Source organism: Salvelinus namaycush, chromosome 11 (genome assembly GCF_016432855.1).
Source record: "Salvelinus namaycush isolate Seneca chromosome 11, SaNama_1.0, whole genome shotgun sequence".
NCBI classification, from domain to species: Eukaryota; Metazoa; Chordata; class Actinopteri; order Salmoniformes; family Salmonidae; genus Salvelinus; species Salvelinus namaycush.
The window spans coordinates 18,604,870-18,622,825 of NC_052317.1; the positions used below are offsets into that span (position 1 = coordinate 18,604,870).

At 42.9% G+C, this 17,956-nt stretch overlaps 1 protein-coding gene across 2 annotated transcripts in view; it reads left to right on the top strand.

The window, feature by feature from the left end:
* The first annotated feature begins 15,926 nt into the window (after window positions 1-15,926).
* Window positions 15,927-17,956, top strand: part of LOC120055885 (zinc finger SWIM domain-containing protein 5-like) — a 57,588-nt gene continuing 55,558 nt past the window's right edge. For both annotated transcript variants that reach the window (XM_039003921.1, XM_039003922.1), the window contains exon 1: window positions 15,927-16,459. In XM_039003921.1, coding sequence (XP_038859849.1) covers window positions 15,961-16,459 — 499 coding nt within the window. In that variant the 5' untranslated portion in view covers window positions 15,927-15,960. The remainder of the gene's footprint in view (window positions 16,460-17,956) is intronic.

Here is a 17,956-nt window from a genome sequence, read left to right on the forward strand (position 1 = left end):
TCCAGTTTCAACTGTTCTGCCTGCGGCTATGGAACCCTGACCTGTTCACCGGACGTGCTACCTGTCCCAGACCTGCTGTTTTCAACTCTCTAGAGACAGCAGGAGCGGTAGAGATACTCTGAATGATCGGCTATGAAAAGCCAACTGACACTTACTCCTGTTGCACCCTCTACAACCACTGTGATTATTATTATTTGACCCTGCTGGTCATCTATGAACATTTGAACATCTTGGCCATGTTCTGTTATAATCTCCACCTGGCACAGCCAGAAGAGGACTGGTCACCCCTCATAGCCTGGTTCCTCTCAATGTTTCTTCCTAGGTTCTGGCCTTTCTAGGGAGTTTATCCTAGCCACCATGCTTCTACACCTGCATTGCTTGCTGTTTGGGGTTTTAGTCTGGGTTTCTGTACAGCACTTTGTGACATCAGCTGATGTAAGAAGGGCTTTATAAATACATTTGATTGGTTGATCCTCCTATTGGGACAGCCGAAGAACCCATTTTCTAAGAGTGTATTGCGCAACACCCAATGCTTGCGCAACACCCAAGTAGCAATTGTAATCTCTGCTGTCAGTGTTATCCTAGCCTTTTGTTTGTTCTCAAGATCCTATTGCTCTGCTGTGCTTGTTTCCCTGCCTCACACCGTTTTGTCCTCTCGTTGCAGTTCCCGCTCTGTCTCTGGCTCCTGTCTCGTGTACCACATCTCACCACCAACCACCTTGCTCTGGACTTCACTCACCACCATTGCCTTGGATTCCCCTCAGGACCTGTTTTCCCTGTTCAACTCAGTCAACTCCAACCTCACTCTACACTTCTGGTTTTTCTGCCACTCATCTGAGCTACCCCGGTTCTGCACTCCACATCTCTCTGTGTACAATAAACTTTTTGGTTCATTCATCCTGCTTCCGCATCTGAGTACACTCTTGGGTTCCCCTGTGTTCGCTCCGCATAACAATAACGTTAGTCTGCCTAGCTGGAACTTCTGAAGAAGGAAAATGTTTTACACAATTTCTACAATTTCCAAAAGCTAACCAAACAAAAACATCATTACTTTTACGAGACGTGTTTGTAACGTCATGTGCATTAGTAGCACAATTTCTAACCATTTTACATTTGTTTTTACCTATGCTTGTATGTTGACTCCATATTGACGTTGAGGTTTTAAGTTTTGGCTGACTTTTCTTAGCGGATGTACAATCATCACGAATTGAATTATGAGGTGTTTCAGGCCCAAAGTGAACATAATTGTGCACTCGCAAACTCGATCAAAAATGAGGGCTGAGGGGCTTACGTTGCGAACTCCCCTTGTTTGGCTAATCGTTTGGACCAACGTCCAAGACGGTGACGGGGGTTTCCCCAAGGTCATAAGGCGAGGGTAAGTGGACGAGGGTGTGTTTTTCATGAGTTTGAAATGCAGCCTAGAAAATATCCTAGCACCATATGTGAGCAAGTAGCAATTCTAATAAATGGCTTATCTGTAACAGTCATGATAAAAGTATCAGGCATTTTAATGCAATATGCTAACAGTAGTGCTAGCGGGAGCGTGAGTTAGCTAACAAGCCCAACACACAGCAATTATACACAATAGACCACAAAACTTAGCTCCACGTAATTAAACATCAGACATACAGGGATTCAGTCCACAGGAGGCAAGTTCAGCAGGAGGGTAAACTGTAGAAGTTCCCATCAGGATGGGGGAAAGTAAGTTTAAGACCACACAGTGTGTTGGTGTCATAGGCTGCGTTTCAAACTCATAAGAGACACACCCCCCCACTTACCTTATGCCCTTGGGGCCTAATGCCCTTGGGGGAATCCCCATCACCATCTTGGCCATCGGTCCAAACGATTAGCCAAACAAGGGAACTTCGCAAAGTAAGCCCCTCAGCCCTAATTTGCGAGTGTACAATTATGTTCACTTCGTGGCCTGAAACGCCCCATAATTCAATTTGTGATGATTGTAAGAAAAGTCAGCCAAAACTTAAACTTATTCATGTATTTAACGTGTGCCACATAGGTTAAAGAAAAATCGCCATGCATGCATCCAATCTATTTAGTCAGGCAATGTCCACATTATTTTAGAATGTAATAATAATTTGAATATCATGCATTGCCAAGGCCAAAAAAGAACAACCTAATTCTTAAAGGGGTAATGGCCTACTTTTTTGACAATTTTGCATGTTTTTTTTGGGGGGGGGTTCTATATTTGGCCCTATATGTACAATTATATCAATTATACAATTGTATAACTTTGAGGTCCTTGAAAATTACAATTAAGTGCTTGAAAAGTCCCAGAAAATACCTTGAATTTGATTTGCCAATATCTGGATGAGCCCTGCTTAAATGATGTATAGTCCTAGGGCTATGTTGTATAAGTGGAGTTATGGGCCAATTTGCATATATTCACTTTTATTCCTCTAAGTACACATGTGGAACTGCATGAAAATCCATTTAATTTTGTTTCAAATCATTTCGAAATGTTGATCCCAATGTCACACATTGGCACAATTATATATAGAAAGATCCACATGTAGCCTCTAAATGGGCTCCTGAAACCGGAACTAGCAAAATATTAGCCCCCACGAATCGGCAGCGTATGCAACTGTGATTATGTTGAAAACAATGGTTGGCCATCTTGGAGGCTGTCTTTAGTTCTATATAGTATCACAGTATGAGTCATAATACCCATAAAACCTAACGGTCAAACAGGGAAAGGGTTCCAATTGTTTTTCCACCACATTCATTTTTCCCATAAGGGATTTTTAGGAACACTTAAAATAAGGGTTGCGTTTCGTGCAGATTTACCCTGGCGTGACGTTTTGATAACCAGGCAAATATCTCTAGGACAAGGTGACTTTTATCAACATATTTGCCTATATGTACCCACCAAAAATGAAATGCTAATTAGATGCTAATGTGGCTATCATAAAGAACTACAATACCATGATGATCTGGACGAGACTGCTGAATCGAGGCAAAGGTAAGAATCTCTGGATTAACTATCTAATGTTTGCTAAATGTAGTAATGAACAAACAGGCTACATTTATTTTAATGTACAATTCTGTGAACTGTCTTGTGCAAGATCGCAGGGATTTGTAGTTTTTGCATGATGTCTACTTTCATGTTAATTAGCATTTTAGAATCTGAGAGTAAATAGAGCCAAATATGTTGATAAAAGTCACCTTGTCCGAGATTTACATGGTTATCAAAATGTCTTGCCAGGGTAAGCCTACATGAAACACAACCCTTATTTTAAGTGTTTCTAAAATAGCTTATGGGAAATGTGAATGGTGGAAAAACGAGTGGAACCATTTTCCTGTTTGACCGCTAGGTTTTATGGGTATTATGACACCTCCACTGTGTTACTCTATTATAGCTCAGTAGATAAATCAGATCAAACCCGAACTGTACGATGTGGTAGGGAGTTGTAGTTTCCAACAGGCCAATATTCTACATATTAGCACATAAAAAGAGGTAATTAATAACTACAATGACCATAATCCATTGTGTGTGCTTGGAGACAGAGAAGAGAGAAGAATGTGCGATCAAGAGGGATGGAGCAGTTGCTTCGCGAGGTATCTCTTCCTGAAAATACATGATCTACGTGATTGATAGTTGGTATTTAGCAGTCATGAAAGTATGCTTTATTTATTTTGAAGAACTACTCAAATAGTGATTTTGTCAGACAGCATACACTGCACCAAATATAGGTCCTACCCAAGTTTCAGACTTCTAATCTCAAAAGTCTAAATTTCGAGATACTACAGTTCATTCGGAAAGTATTCAGACCCCTTGACTTTTTCCACATTTTGTTACGTTACAGACTTATTCTAAAATGGATTAAAATGTTGTTGTTTTTCTCATCAATCTATACACAATACCCCATAATGACAAAGCAAAAACAGGTGTTTGGAATTTTTTGCTAATTTATTAAAGATAAAAAACTGATCTCATTTACATAAGTATTCAGACCCTTTACTCAATACCTTGTTGAAGCACCTTTGCAGCGATTCCAGCATCAAGTCTTCTTGGGTATGACGCTACAAGCGTGGCACACCTGTATTTGGGGAGTTTCTCCCATTCTTCTCTGCAGATCTCAAGCTCTGTCAGGACTCTCGAGAGATGTTTGATCGGGTTCAAGTCCGAGCTCTGGCTGGACCTCTCAAGGACATTCAGAGACTTGTCCCATAGCCACTCCTGTGTTGTCTTGGCTGTGTATTTGGGGTTGTCGTCCTGTTGGAAGGTGAACCTTCACCCCAGTCTGAGGTCCTGAGTGCTCTGGAGCAGGTTTTCATCAAGGATCTCTCTGTACTTTGCTCCATTCATCTTTTCCTCGATCCTGACTAGTCTCCCAGTCCCTGCCGCTGAAAATATCCCCACAACATGATGCTGCCAACACCATGCTTCACCGTATGGATGGTGCCAGGTTTCCTCCAGACGTGACGCTTGGCATTCAGGCCAAAGAGTTCAATCTTGGTTTCATCAGACCAGAGAATCTTGTTTCTCATGGTCTGAGAGTCCTTTAGGTGCCTTTTGGCAAACTCCAAGCGGGCTGTCATGTGCCTTTTACTGAGGAGTGGCTTCCGTCAGGCCACTCTACCATAAAGACCTGATTGGTGGAGTGCTGCAGAGATAGTTGTCCTTCTGGAAGGTTCTCCCATCTCCACAGAGGCACTCTGGAGTTCTGTCAGAGTGACCATCGGGTTCTTGATCACCTCCCTGACCAAGGCCCTTCTCCCCCGATTGCTCAGTTTGGTGGTTCCAACTTCTTCCATTTAAGAATGATGGAGGCCACTGTGTTCTTGGACACCTTCAATGCTGCAAAAATATGATCTGTGCCTCGACACAATCCTGTCTCAGAGCTCTACGTACAATTCCTTCAACTCATGGCTTGGTTTTTGCTCTGACATGCACTGTCAACTGTGGGAACTTATATAGACAGGTGTGTGCCTTTTCAAATCATGTCCAATCAATTGAATTTACCACAGGTGGACTCTAATCAAGTTGTAGAAACATCTCAAGGATGATCAATAGAAACAGGATGCACCTGAGCTCAATTTCGAGTCTGATAGCAAAGGGTCTGAATACTTATGTAAATAAGGTATTTTTTTATGTATCTTTTTAATAAATTAATACATCTCGTTCATTCTCTTAAATAGGGATGTCTTCACTATTATTCTACAATGTAGAAAATAATAAAAATTCTGACAAACCCTGGAATGAGAAGGTGTGTCCAAACTTTTGAGTGGTACTGTATATTAATTGATGTTCATCATACATTTGCTAAAGCGATAGTCCCCTAAAATATAAAATACACTATATCCTATGGATAACTAGCAACATTTCTAAAGCTTAGCTCTGGATGAGTAAACTCATGGGTGGGGTCATTTTTTTATATTTCGGAAAAACATAATTCCACTTTGACATTATGGGGTATTGTCTGTAGGTCAGGCTGTAAGACAACTAAATGTAGAAAAAGTCAAGGGTTGTGAATACACTGCTTCTCACATGTAATGGACCATGTAAAGGACCCTGTAAAGGACCATGTGAAGGACCATGTAAAGGACTAAGTAAAGGACCATGTAAAGGACCATGTAAAGGATCATGTAAAGGACCATGTAAAGGACCATGTAATGGACCATGTAAAGGACCATGTAATGGACCATGTAAAGGGCCATGTAAAGGGCCATGTAATGGACCATGTAAAGGGCCATGTAAAGGGCCATGTAATGGACCATGTAAAGGACCATATAAAGGGCCATGTAAAGGGCCATGTAATGGACCATGTAAAGGACCATGTAAAGGACCATGTAAAGGGCCATGTAAAGGGCCATGTAAAGGGCCATGTAATGGACCATGTAAAGGACCATATAAAGGGCCATGTAAAGGGCCATGTAATGGACCATGTAAAGGACCATGTAAAGGACCATGTAAAGGACCATGTAAAGGGCCATGTAATGGACCATGTAAAGGACCATGTAAAGGACCATGTAATGGACCATGTAAAGGACCATGTAAAGGACCATGTAAAGGACCATGTAATGGACCATGTAAAGGACCATGTAATGGACCATGTAAAGGACCAAGTAAAGGACCATATTAAGGACCAAGTAAAGGACCATGTAATGGACCATGTAAAGGACCATGTAAAGGACCATGTAATGGACCATGTAAAGGACCAAGTAAAGGACCATGTAAAGGACCATGTAAAGGACCATGTAAAGGACCATGTAATGGACCATGTAAAGGACCATGTAAAGGACCATGTAAAGGGCCATGTAAAGGACCATGTAAAGGACCATGTAAAGGACCATGTAAAGGACCATGTAAAGGGCCATGTAAAGGGCCATGTAATGGACCATGTAATGGACCATGTAAAGGACCATGTAAAGGACCATGTAAAGGATCATGTAATGGACCATGTAAAGGGCAACTATGTGAATAATTATTTTTGTTTCCGTATGACAAGAACATCAAATAAAATTATGTGTAAATATAAGGCTTGTCAACAACAGTTTGAATAGACTGTCACAAACGGATTCTGAAGTCATGTTTTTTTTGTTGATCGACTGACATACATGAAAAAGGGAAATGAAGATCAACAGTATAATAACTTTCTGAGCAAATGGATCATTTCAAGTAGCATTGTTTGCATCATAGGCCTGTACAGTATATTTTTCACTTTTAACAATTTCTTTACCATTATCTCTGGGACCCTTTTGACGGTAAACTGAGGGTTACCTTCAATGCAGCGTCAGGATGGTAACAAAACCAAATAGTTTTGCCCAACAGAACTTTGCCACTACCTGTTGATGACCTGTTGGGGGTTTCTATGCAAGTTATTTTCTAATTTTATTGTCTTCAATTAAACAGAGCAAAAAAAAACAGTAGACTAGATCATGAAATTTGTACCTTCGAAACAGTTTTTGAGACTTCGTACCAACATAAATGTCTGTTAATGTTCAATATTAATGACTCTGGAGCTTATATATGGCTATTAACTTCAAAAGCAAAAGGACACAGAATCCTGTTGGACAATTTATGGCACACATTTAAAATGTTGCCAAATCATCTGATAAAGAATAGCCTTTTGCTTTCAGATGCTGTAAAAAAAAGATTCAGAATAGAACACTATAGAAAGCATAGCCTACACCAAACAGATGTGTCATGCTGTGGGTGGGAACAAGTCAAACAGGCATATTTCGGGAATCGTCTCCCAGCAGCAAACATTCTCCTCTTGGGGGCGCTCTTAAACCCAACCCTCCTTGTCCTTCCTATCCCTAACCAGTGGGTGGACCCATACCAGTCACGCCACCCATATCTTCACCTCCATCATCAGGATTAACCAAGGGCCTCAGAAAGCTAACTAGAGAAATGGCAAGGCTCCACTCGTTGCTTGTGGCCACGTTCCAGACCGAGTGCATTGCAGATGCATGTCACGTCTGCAATGTAGTCGGCATGGAACATGACCTGTGTATTAGTCATCACATGGTAGCAGTGGGCAGGGCCTTGGTCTGCTGCAGTCTGCGTGTGTAATGTCTACACATATCAATGACTATTACTGAGGGACAAACACTGGAGCAAGTACACCAGGATCAGTTCAGAACTCAAATTTCCACACAATTTGTTCCACTGAAGCAACACTGACCATTATACTAAAATGTGCAATAAAATCAAGCTGGTTGCCATCATGTCAAATTGTGAGGAAATGTCAGTACACAGTAGCTATGGGAGGGTGAAGGGTAAAAGAAACCTTTTCATACAGAAATGCCACACATTATATTATTCCTCTGTCATTGCACTGCCAAATATGGGGGGAAAACAAGTCTAAATTGTAATGCAATGTTCTCCATGATGATGCCTTATCTACATTGCTAATCTCTTCTATTTGTCTATCTTTAAAGGGTGGTATTTATTTCAGTTGATTTCAATATATTTAATCTTGTTTGGACATGCAAATGAGGACCTGGGCATCAGCCTTGATCAAATACACCCATCTTGCCTATCACCATAAAGGGGGGCTCCCCCCCTCCCCACAACCGCACTATTCACATAGGCCACTTTGCCAGCATGGAGGCTGATGGAGCCCGGAGACCTGCTGGGTATGAAATCACCCCCTAACACCATTAGAGATATCCCACCAATCAGACACCATAGGCCTGAGACAGGCAACAGCCATTTCAACACATGCCATTTTCATCCAATTAAGCTGAGGCGAGGTGGAATGCTGCATTTTAGACAAGAACAGAGGGGGGACTGGTCATTTCCTGCTTCTTCAGTTCATAGCAGAGGGAGAGAGAACAGAGAGACACATTGAGAGCATCTCATAACAGATGGATTGCAGGGAAAGATATTACTGGAGAAAGAATTCAAGTAAATGGCCTCAATTTGGACACATTTCCCCCTTTTACTTAAATTGCTGCTGAGCATTCTGCAGCCGTAACCATAGAGCCTCTCGGTCATCTGACTGGAATCCCAAAATAAAAGCCAGTGTCCTTTAGATAACACCCATCACTCAAGCCAGATCAGTGGCCGGTCACTCCCTGTGTTTGTGTTTAGGCCTCTCCAGAGACCAACGTCCATTCTCCTCCTCCTGCTGGAACGTCCATTCTCCTCCTCCTGCTGGAAATACCCTCTGGGCCACAACAATAGAGAAGGGCCTCAAGAAAAGAGAGGAGAGAGAAAAGAGAGGGAGAGAAGAGACTGAGGGGTGGGGATTAGGAGAGAGGAGGAGTACAATACAGAGTAAAAAGTGGACAGAGGACAGAGCCACTGCAGTGAAGTGGTCAGAGCCACTGCAGTGAAGTGGTCAGAGCCATTGCTTGCAGTAGTAAGGGTGCAGACCAGGGGGACAGAGACTTGAAGGGCTGCTAAGAGCTTCTACCACCTTTGGTGTTCGGGGGGACATGATGGGCACACTGCCATGGAGGAGGGGGTAGCCTATTTTCTACTTCCACTAATTAACTTCTCATCATCCAACCAGGACTGGGGAAGTGTGGCTAGTTGGGGGGGCTTGGGGGATCAAGCGGCAAAGGGAGGAAGTCCTCCAAGGTGAGCGAGGTACACTTGAGAAGAGCGATCTGTTGTAAAAATCACCTCCATGTCTTGTGCCTTTTATGGAGCTGTGTCGTGCCAATACGCAAACAACTAAGTAGAGTGCAAAAAAAAGATGTTCCTTCCTAGAGACAAAAGTATTTTATGGCAACACTAGCCCATTCCACAGCTACGTACGTTCCCTTCTAGTCGAGTCATAGTGAAATAAAAGGTTGTATGGGTAATTCCCTATTCACACCGGGTGAGTAGTGGTGTTGTGCTCCTCAGTGTCCACTTAAATCTGACTCACATGGTCGTATTGATGGCTGTCTGGGCCTTCCTGATAGGTTGCTGACAGCTCTGGCCCTGAGGATGGGGTTGAGGAGGGCCTCTCTCTGCTGCCTTTGTGATAGAAATTAGGCCCTACAGGTAGTGTTGGGTCCTCTATCAACACAGCCATTGTTTGCTGTACATCAACGGCCGCTGTGCAAAGCCCCAACCTGCCCACAAACTGCTGATGTCACCGAGCAGAAGACGAAGGGCTATCACCACCGTCCTCCACCCCAGCGTCCCAGGGGAATTCTCTGATGTTTCTTTCCATATCTCTCTCCAAGTCTATATCCGAGCTACGCCCATGCAGCTATATACACTGAGAGACAGGTAAATTGATAGGGACTTCCGCTGACGCCACCCGAGCCACATAAAGTGCATTCTTAGGGTGAGAGTCAGAGAAGAGAGTGAACAACACCCCAGTCTATGTTGTGTACAGGCCAAGTCTAAACCAAACCTGCGGAGGAGGAGGAAACTATATCTGCATTTCTCTCTCTCTCTCTCTCTCTCTCTCTCTCTCTCTCTTGCGAGAATGAAAGAGGAAATGGTGGTCAGAAAAAAATAATGGAATTAGAAAAAAGGGGATTGAATAAGACTATACATCATTACAGATGTCATGTATTGTAGATACGTCTGTAGAATACAACACAATGCTTTGGTTAGTGCATTACACACTAACCACACCATAATAGCACATTCACCTGCCTGAGAGATCACTTATACCTCAAACCCTGATTTGAATATTCCTTGTTTGCCATTAAGTCATCAAACAACACTAAGCCTATATTTGTGGATGTCAATATAGCAGGAGAATGACAAAGAGAGCAGTTCTGGCCTTTATCTTGTGGCAGACGAACGAGGGCCTATCAGCTTGGAAGAAGAGAAGCCTTGTCATTATGCAATTGTAATTCCCTCTGAGATATCCTTTGATAGGCTTTTTCCACTCCCTTGTCCCCTATCAATCTTTTTCCAATTACCTGTCTTGTCTCCCCTTAATTTATCATAATCGTTGCCTTGGTAACTGGTTGCATCCACCATTGGGTTTGGGCCATTGTTCGATGTAATTATGCGCCAAAAGGGGATTCTTTGAGACAGGGGACACAGACGTATACAAAGAGAGCAGGGATGTGGTGGAGGGCGATAGAGAATGAGGTGGTTCCAAGTACTTGTTCTAACAATGTTTAGGTAGAAATGGAGTACATGGACAAAAAATAGATATTTTTTTGTCATTCAATTGTATCAATATCACAATCGAACACTGCAAGGAATAGTGTCCTGACAGAACAAATATGAGGGGAGGATTATGGAAGAGCTGTGCAAGCGGACACACACACACACACACACACACACACACACACACACACACACACACACACACACACACACACACACACACACACAAACACACACACACACAAACACAAGCAGAGCATTAGATGGTGTCCTGTCTCTGTGGTGGGCTGTCATCCTGTTATCTTTCCCTCCATGCACTCGACTGGACCGTAGCAGGCATGCTGGGAGTCCTGTCATTACTTACTCTCATACCTGCTGTTTGCTCTGTCTAAGAACACACCAACAAACATACACTGTGTTTACCCAAAACATCCTCCTGTATCACTGTCATCTCTTATCATTGCCGTGGAAAGAGCTGTCATCGTTTTCCCCGTTCAAACGCCACAAAATGTCTGATCTCCCTCATGAACTATCACCGTCCAGTCAGCTAAGCCTGTGCTAAAACATTATCTTCCTTATACAAGGATGGCCCATATGTAGTATCTGTGGGTGTTTGCCTACAAGGAGCAACACCAGTGCATCAGTCAGCGAGCTGGTGAGAGTTGCACCAGGCTGGACGGACTGCTGGGGGCCACCCATGTTGGAAGAACCTTTCTGATTCCCTTTTCACACCCTTCCCACAGCTCTCAGCTGGACTCCAGAACTGGCAGTCTTTAAGATAGAAAGAGGCTTTATAGATCCCTGTGAGCTTCAAAGCACAATGAGGCCAGGCAATCTCATCTCCACTGACTGACAAAACAGCTCCTTGGCCGGGAGCCTCAAAGAGACACGACCTCCTCAAAGAAAAGAGAAGTGAGAGAAAAGGGAGAGAGAAAAGAGAGAGAAGGGACAACAGCAGCCTCCAGAAGTGTCCCTGTCCTTGCAGGGGAATAAGGTGAGGGGCCAGGGCCTCAAAACACACACACACAATGCATTTTCTGCCTTTTGTGTGTGTGTGTGTGACATTGTTAGCTAGTGAAAAACTTTCTGAAACGTTATTATATTTCATCACAAACAGTCAGGGGGTGGCATGTCGGGAGGAGAGGAGCTGCTATCGCCTGACGACAGACATTGAGTTGCTAATCATCCTCATGCCAATCTCTTTTTATTTCTTTTTTTGTGTGTAAAAGTTGTACCTCTCTCTTCACAAAGAGGCCTGTCTCATTCTGATCCCTCTCACCCTTGAGATGCATTTATATATTTTTAAGGTCTGGAAAGGATCCCAAGGACATCTATGCTCTTCATCACTGATGAAGAATAATAACTCGACTTTCACAGTTTAATGTAACATATTTATGGGAAAAGCTGGCTGAGAAATTCAATGGGTGAAAATCCAGAATAGTATTAGAGTGACTTCAAATATATATGAACATATTTATTTTTCATGTACACATGTAACGGATGTGAAATGGCTAGCTAGTTAGCGGGTACGCGCTACTAGCGTTTCAATCAGTTACGTCACTTGCTCTGAAACCTAGAAGTAGTGTTGCACCTTGCTCTGCAAGGGCCGCGGCTTTTGTGGAGCGATGGATAACGACGCTTCGTGGGTGTCAGTTGTTGATGTGTGCAGAGGGTCCCTGGTTCGCGCCCGTGTCGGGGCGAGGGGACGGTTTAAAGTTATACTGTTACACACAGACTGACAAAAAAGGTGTTTGATTCATGATTCCCTATTCCCTATTCACCTAGTTAGTCCTGGGTGACTAAAATTACGATCTAAAAAAGTTTTAAAAAGTATATCATTGTGACAAGCCAAGGCAATGTTATGAATCTCCCAAACACACACAGCCTCATTTTGTGTGTACAGTTAGTGAATTCCCGTTGTATGAATTATTCATAACAATGTTAATTGGAGCAAATACCACTCAGTCACTCAGTCTGGGTTTAATCGAGCATTGATAATGTTTGTCACTGTCTCTAAATGAGGTCTGCATGATTGATCAGAGACACTGGCTGATTTAAACTTCATTACTGGAGATAATATGTATACTTATTCAGGGCTTTCTGATTATGTACCATGCTTATTTTTACCAGTGTTTTCAGTTTTCTGTCACGACTTCCGCCGAAGTCGGCCCCTCTCCTTGTTCGGGCGATGTTCGGCGGTCGACGTCACCGACCTTCTAGCCATCACTGATCCATTTTTCATTTCCCATTGGTTTTGTCTTGTCTTCCTTCACACCTGGTTCCAATCCCATCAATGACATGTTGTGTATTTAACCCTCTGTTTCCCCTCTGGTCCTTGTCGGAGATTGTTTGATTGTATGTTTGTGTATTATGTGTTGGTGCGCGACGGGTTTTGTACCCACTTTTTATTATTTTGGTTTTGGAGTTTTGTGAAGAACTGATTAAACAACTCCGTTTATACCAAGTTCGATTCTCCTGCGCCTGACTTCCCTGCTACCAACACGCACCCATTACATTTTCAAAGAAAAGAGTGCACAAGAGGTAGTTCTAAATGATCCGTGTATTAGTCTGCTAAAGAGGTTTTAGACTACATACTGTAGGTTATTTTTTACATTGGTAGTTACTCACGCCACATACGGTATTGACTATAATGTGCCAGTTGTATATACAATATGAGTATTTTACATACGGTGCATTCAGAAGGTATTCAGACCCCTTCACTTTTTCCCCACATTTTGTTACGTTACAGCCTTATTTTAAAATGTATTCAATATTTGTTTTCACTAATCAATCTAGACACAATACCCCATAATGACAAAGCGAAAAAATATATATGCACTTACATATATAAAAAAATACCTTATTTACATAAGTATTCAGACCCTTTGATATGAGACTCGAAATTGAGCTCAGGTGCATTCTGTTTCCATTGATCATCCTTGAGATGTTTCTACAACTTGATTGGAGTGCACCTACTGTATGTTAAATTCAATTGATTGGACATGATTTGGAAAGGCACACACCTGTCTATATAAGGCCCCACAGTTGACAGTGCATGTCAGAGCAAAAACCAAGCCATAAGGTCAAAGGAATTGTTTGTAGACCGCCGACACAGGATTGTGTCGAGGCACAGATCTGGGGAAGGGTACCAAAATAATTATGCATCATTGAAGGTCCCCAAGAACACAGTGGCATCTGTCATTCTTAAATGGAAAAAGTTTGGAACCACCAAGACTCTTCCCAGAGCTGGCTGCCTGGCCAAACTGAGCAATCGGGCATTGGTCAGGGACGTGACCAACAACCTGATGGTCACTCTGACAGAGCTCCAGAGTTCCTCTATGGAGATGGGAGAACCTTACAGAAGGACAACCATCTCTGCTACACTCCATCAATCAGGCCTTTATGGTAGAGTGGCCCGACGGAAGCCACTGCTCAGTAAAAGGCACATGATAGCCCGCTTGGGAGTTTGCCAGAAGGCACCTAAAGGACTCTCAGACCATGAGAAACAAGATTCTCTGGTCTGATGAAACCAAGATTGAACTCTTTGGCCTGAATGCCAAGCGTCACGTCTGGAGGAAACCTGGCATCATGCTGTGGGGATGTTTTTCAGCGGCAGGGACTGGGAGACTAGTCAGGTGTCAAGGGAAAGATGAACGGAGCAAAGTACAGAGAGATCCTTGATGAAAACCTGCTCCTGAGCACTTAGGACCTCAGACTGGGGCGAAGGTTCATCTTCCAACAGGACAACGACCCTAAATACACAGCCAAGACAACACAGGAGTGGCTTTAGGGCAAGTCTCTGATTGTCCTTGAGTGGTCCAGCCAGAGCTCGGACTTGAACCCAATCGAACATCTCTGGAGAGACCTAAAAATAGCTGTGCAGCAACGCTCCCCATCCAACCTGCAGAGAAAAATGGGAGAAACTCCCCAAATACATTTGCGCCAAGCTTGTAGCGTCATGCCCAAGAAGACTTGAGGCTGTAGTCGTTGCCAAAGGTGCTTCAACAAAGTACTGAGTAAAGAGCCTGTGAATACTTATGTAAATGTTATATTTCATTTTTTTTTGTTATATCCTGTTTTTGCTTTGTCATTATGGGGTATTGTGTGTAGATTGATGAAGGGGGAAAAAACGATTTAATCCATTTTAGAATAAAGCTGTAACGTAACAAAATGTGGAAAAAGTGAAGGGGTCTGAACACTTTTCAAATGCACTGTATCTTGGTGAATATTATTATTGATATTATTTAACTAATTTACATGTTTGAATATATGTCCTCTTCTCAGTGCTGGCATATTTGTAAATGTTTGTGAATACGGTCTGTCAATTCACCAGATCTGACACCTAATGAGTACTCTGAAGATATGTATTTGCTGCATTGGAAACATTGACATTTGTTCTAGAAGTAAATGGTGTAAATTTGATTTGCAAGTCAGTGCTTGTAATACATCTTAAAGAAAGATACTTATTAGTAAAATAGGTCTATGCAGCATAGGCAGGGATTACTGGAGGGAAGAGTTTTCACTACTTGGATGTGTTCATTTTATTTCCATAATGTCATGTTTATTTCAAACACTCTTTATGATTTATTGGACACTAATGTGGTTATTTTGGTTGTCATTCATAATTTGAATATATAGACTAAGGTTGAAGTTGAGGTGAGCATGATGTGTCTGTCTTGTTACAGACTACACACACAGAGCCGCCTCTTCCTATACACCAACCAACCCAACAGGCAGACTACACACTGCGTCCGGTTTATGAACTCAGTCAGAGTGTCAGTTTACTGTTGAGAGTGATAAAAGTATAAATACACAGGGTGCAAGTTCGGAATTTGCTAGTGCATCAGCAGTTGTTCAGTTGTTATGTTAGTCACCCAATTAGCAAATGTCAGCTAAATATTTTCAATTGCTAGGTAAGGTAGTCTAGCCAGCTATCTAAATCTTGTAGTAGGCCTATTCATTACCAAATTACCAACCGAGCATGCAGGGCATGTGCTCAGGGGCCCTAAACCTCCAGGGGGCCCCATTGCTTTTGTTAGTCACTCTCAAACAGATATCATATGAACATGGCATAAGTCATGGCAAAATGTGTACAATTGCTTCAAAACTTTCTCACCATGGCAAAAATGATAGAATCTCGCCTAGGGCCCCCAGAAGGCTAGAGGCGGCACTGCACACACACACACACACACACACACACACACACACACACACACACACACACACACACACACACACACACACACACACACCAAGAGGCCGGTAGCGGTGGCGCGATGTCAGTGCAGTATCGCGATTGGGGAGTGTTTGTTATTGGTGGTGACGTATACACCCCCTCAACCCCACTCCCTCCTCTCTGGTTGTGCAGTGTCTCATTTGTGCAATTCTGAAGCTGGTCGTCTGTTCTCAGTGTTTATCTGGACGTCATGGCGGAGGGACGTGGAGAGCTACCGCCTCAGCCGCCACTTCATCTATCTTTACCCCCGGCCAGCAAGCGACCGTGCTTGCGCCCGGCTCCCCGAGGGCCTGGTCCGGGGCCTGGTCCGGGTTTTCCGAACTCTCGGTTTCGCTGCCCGGAATCTCTGTTGGACTGTGCCGCGAAGGCTGTAGCGGAGAAATGGGCCTTTGAGAGGGTGGAGGAGCGCTTCGAGCGGATCCCAGAGCCAGTACAGCGCCGTATAGTGTACTGGTCCTTTCCGAGGAACGAAAGGGAAATATGTATGTATTCGTCGTTTCAGTGCCGCGTCGCAGGCGAAGAGGGTCCGGCGGTGGGCACAGTGGCTCCCGCTGGATCCGGGTCTGTCCCTGGAGGGGTTACCAATACGACGGCCGCTGCCGGGGCAGCGGGCACCGGAGATGGACTGCCTTTCCGCCGAGGCATACGGCTTTTGGAGACTGGTTGTGTGGAAAATGTCTTACAAGTCGGTAAGTGGAACAAAAGTAGCACTTTGCCCTTGTCCCTCTTCTCCTCTTAAACAGCTTTTCACATGAATCTGTACCAGCTAACTCGGTCAAGGCAGGGTAGGATGGCTTCTAGGAATTATAAGTTTTTCCATACAAACAAAAGTATTGAAAACCTGGTCTATGTTGATGCAATTTTAGCATACGCCAATATTAATTTGGTTCGGATCGAATTAAGTGAGCAGAATGATCTACATTCGATTTGCAAATTCAGATGTCTGGCTAGGCTACTCTGTTTCAGTGGGAAGCAGGATACGTTGGTCTGTATCAGTTTAGCTGTTAATAAATTAAAGGGCTGTCAGTTGAGGAGCCTTTATTGTAGCCGTTTGTTAAAATGTGACTGTGGTTTTACCCACACGAACTGAGACGAAGTATAATTTCCATAGCCTCAATATAGCACTGACTCGCTTCACATTACGTTGAGTCGATTGAGCCGACCCAGCTATGTGTTGGCAACATTTAGCACTTTTCTTTCGTCGTCTAGGGCTACAGTATGGAAGGCTACGCTTTCCGTGCGCCGGACTGGCGGCTGAGGGGATCTAACACACGCGAATAAAATGGATCTCCCTTAGTCAGTTTTACATTTTTATTCTTTTACAACTCGATTGTGTCTTTTTGATAGATAAAGAGTAGTTTGTGTTAGACAAAGGCGGTTATTGGATATCTTATTATAATTAAGCCAACATAAGCCGCTTTGATCCAAATCCTATATCTTTTGTTTATTTGCTAGTTGGACAAGACAAAGGACTCGTATCCAATCTAGTATGGACATTTTTTTTCAATGTTAACCAAGCATCGAACGCAAGTTTGGAAGTATTAAAATAGATCCGGATGCCTTAAATTTTACAAAATCATATTAGTGCTGGGAAAATGTGTCTCAGGGTAGCTCATCTGCTACACAATAGCTTTCCAGTTGAGATTATCAATATCCGTCTCGCATTTCCAATGCGATCACTGCAAAATAGCCACCACTGAGGGTTATTTTAGACCAAGGGACACTTCAGAGGCTCCTCTCTAACGAAATATTGTTTTATTCATGCGTCTGCCTCCATAAAATGTTAGACTTATCAAATCCTCATTATCTAAACCAATGGAGGGTTTGATTAACTTTTGTTTGGGGCTAGTGCTAGGAGCCAGATAAACATGTGGGTTTACACATCCCGACAACTGGAAACGGAATAGGCCTAGAACACGTTTTTATAGGTTACAGCAAAGACTGGGCTATTGGCCTATGTGGAAATGCTTTGATTTCATATTGTTTCTGTACAATATTACTTGAAAATAATAAAGCACACCATATTAATATTATACTCTAAAAACATGATGATAAATCCCAAAGTTCAGTAAGGCATAAGGAAATATGATAGCATGTAGAAATATAAAATCCACATGAATTATGCAGATATGTGTCCGACAAGAGACAGTCAATTTGTGAACTCAAGTGATTTCGCTATGGAAATG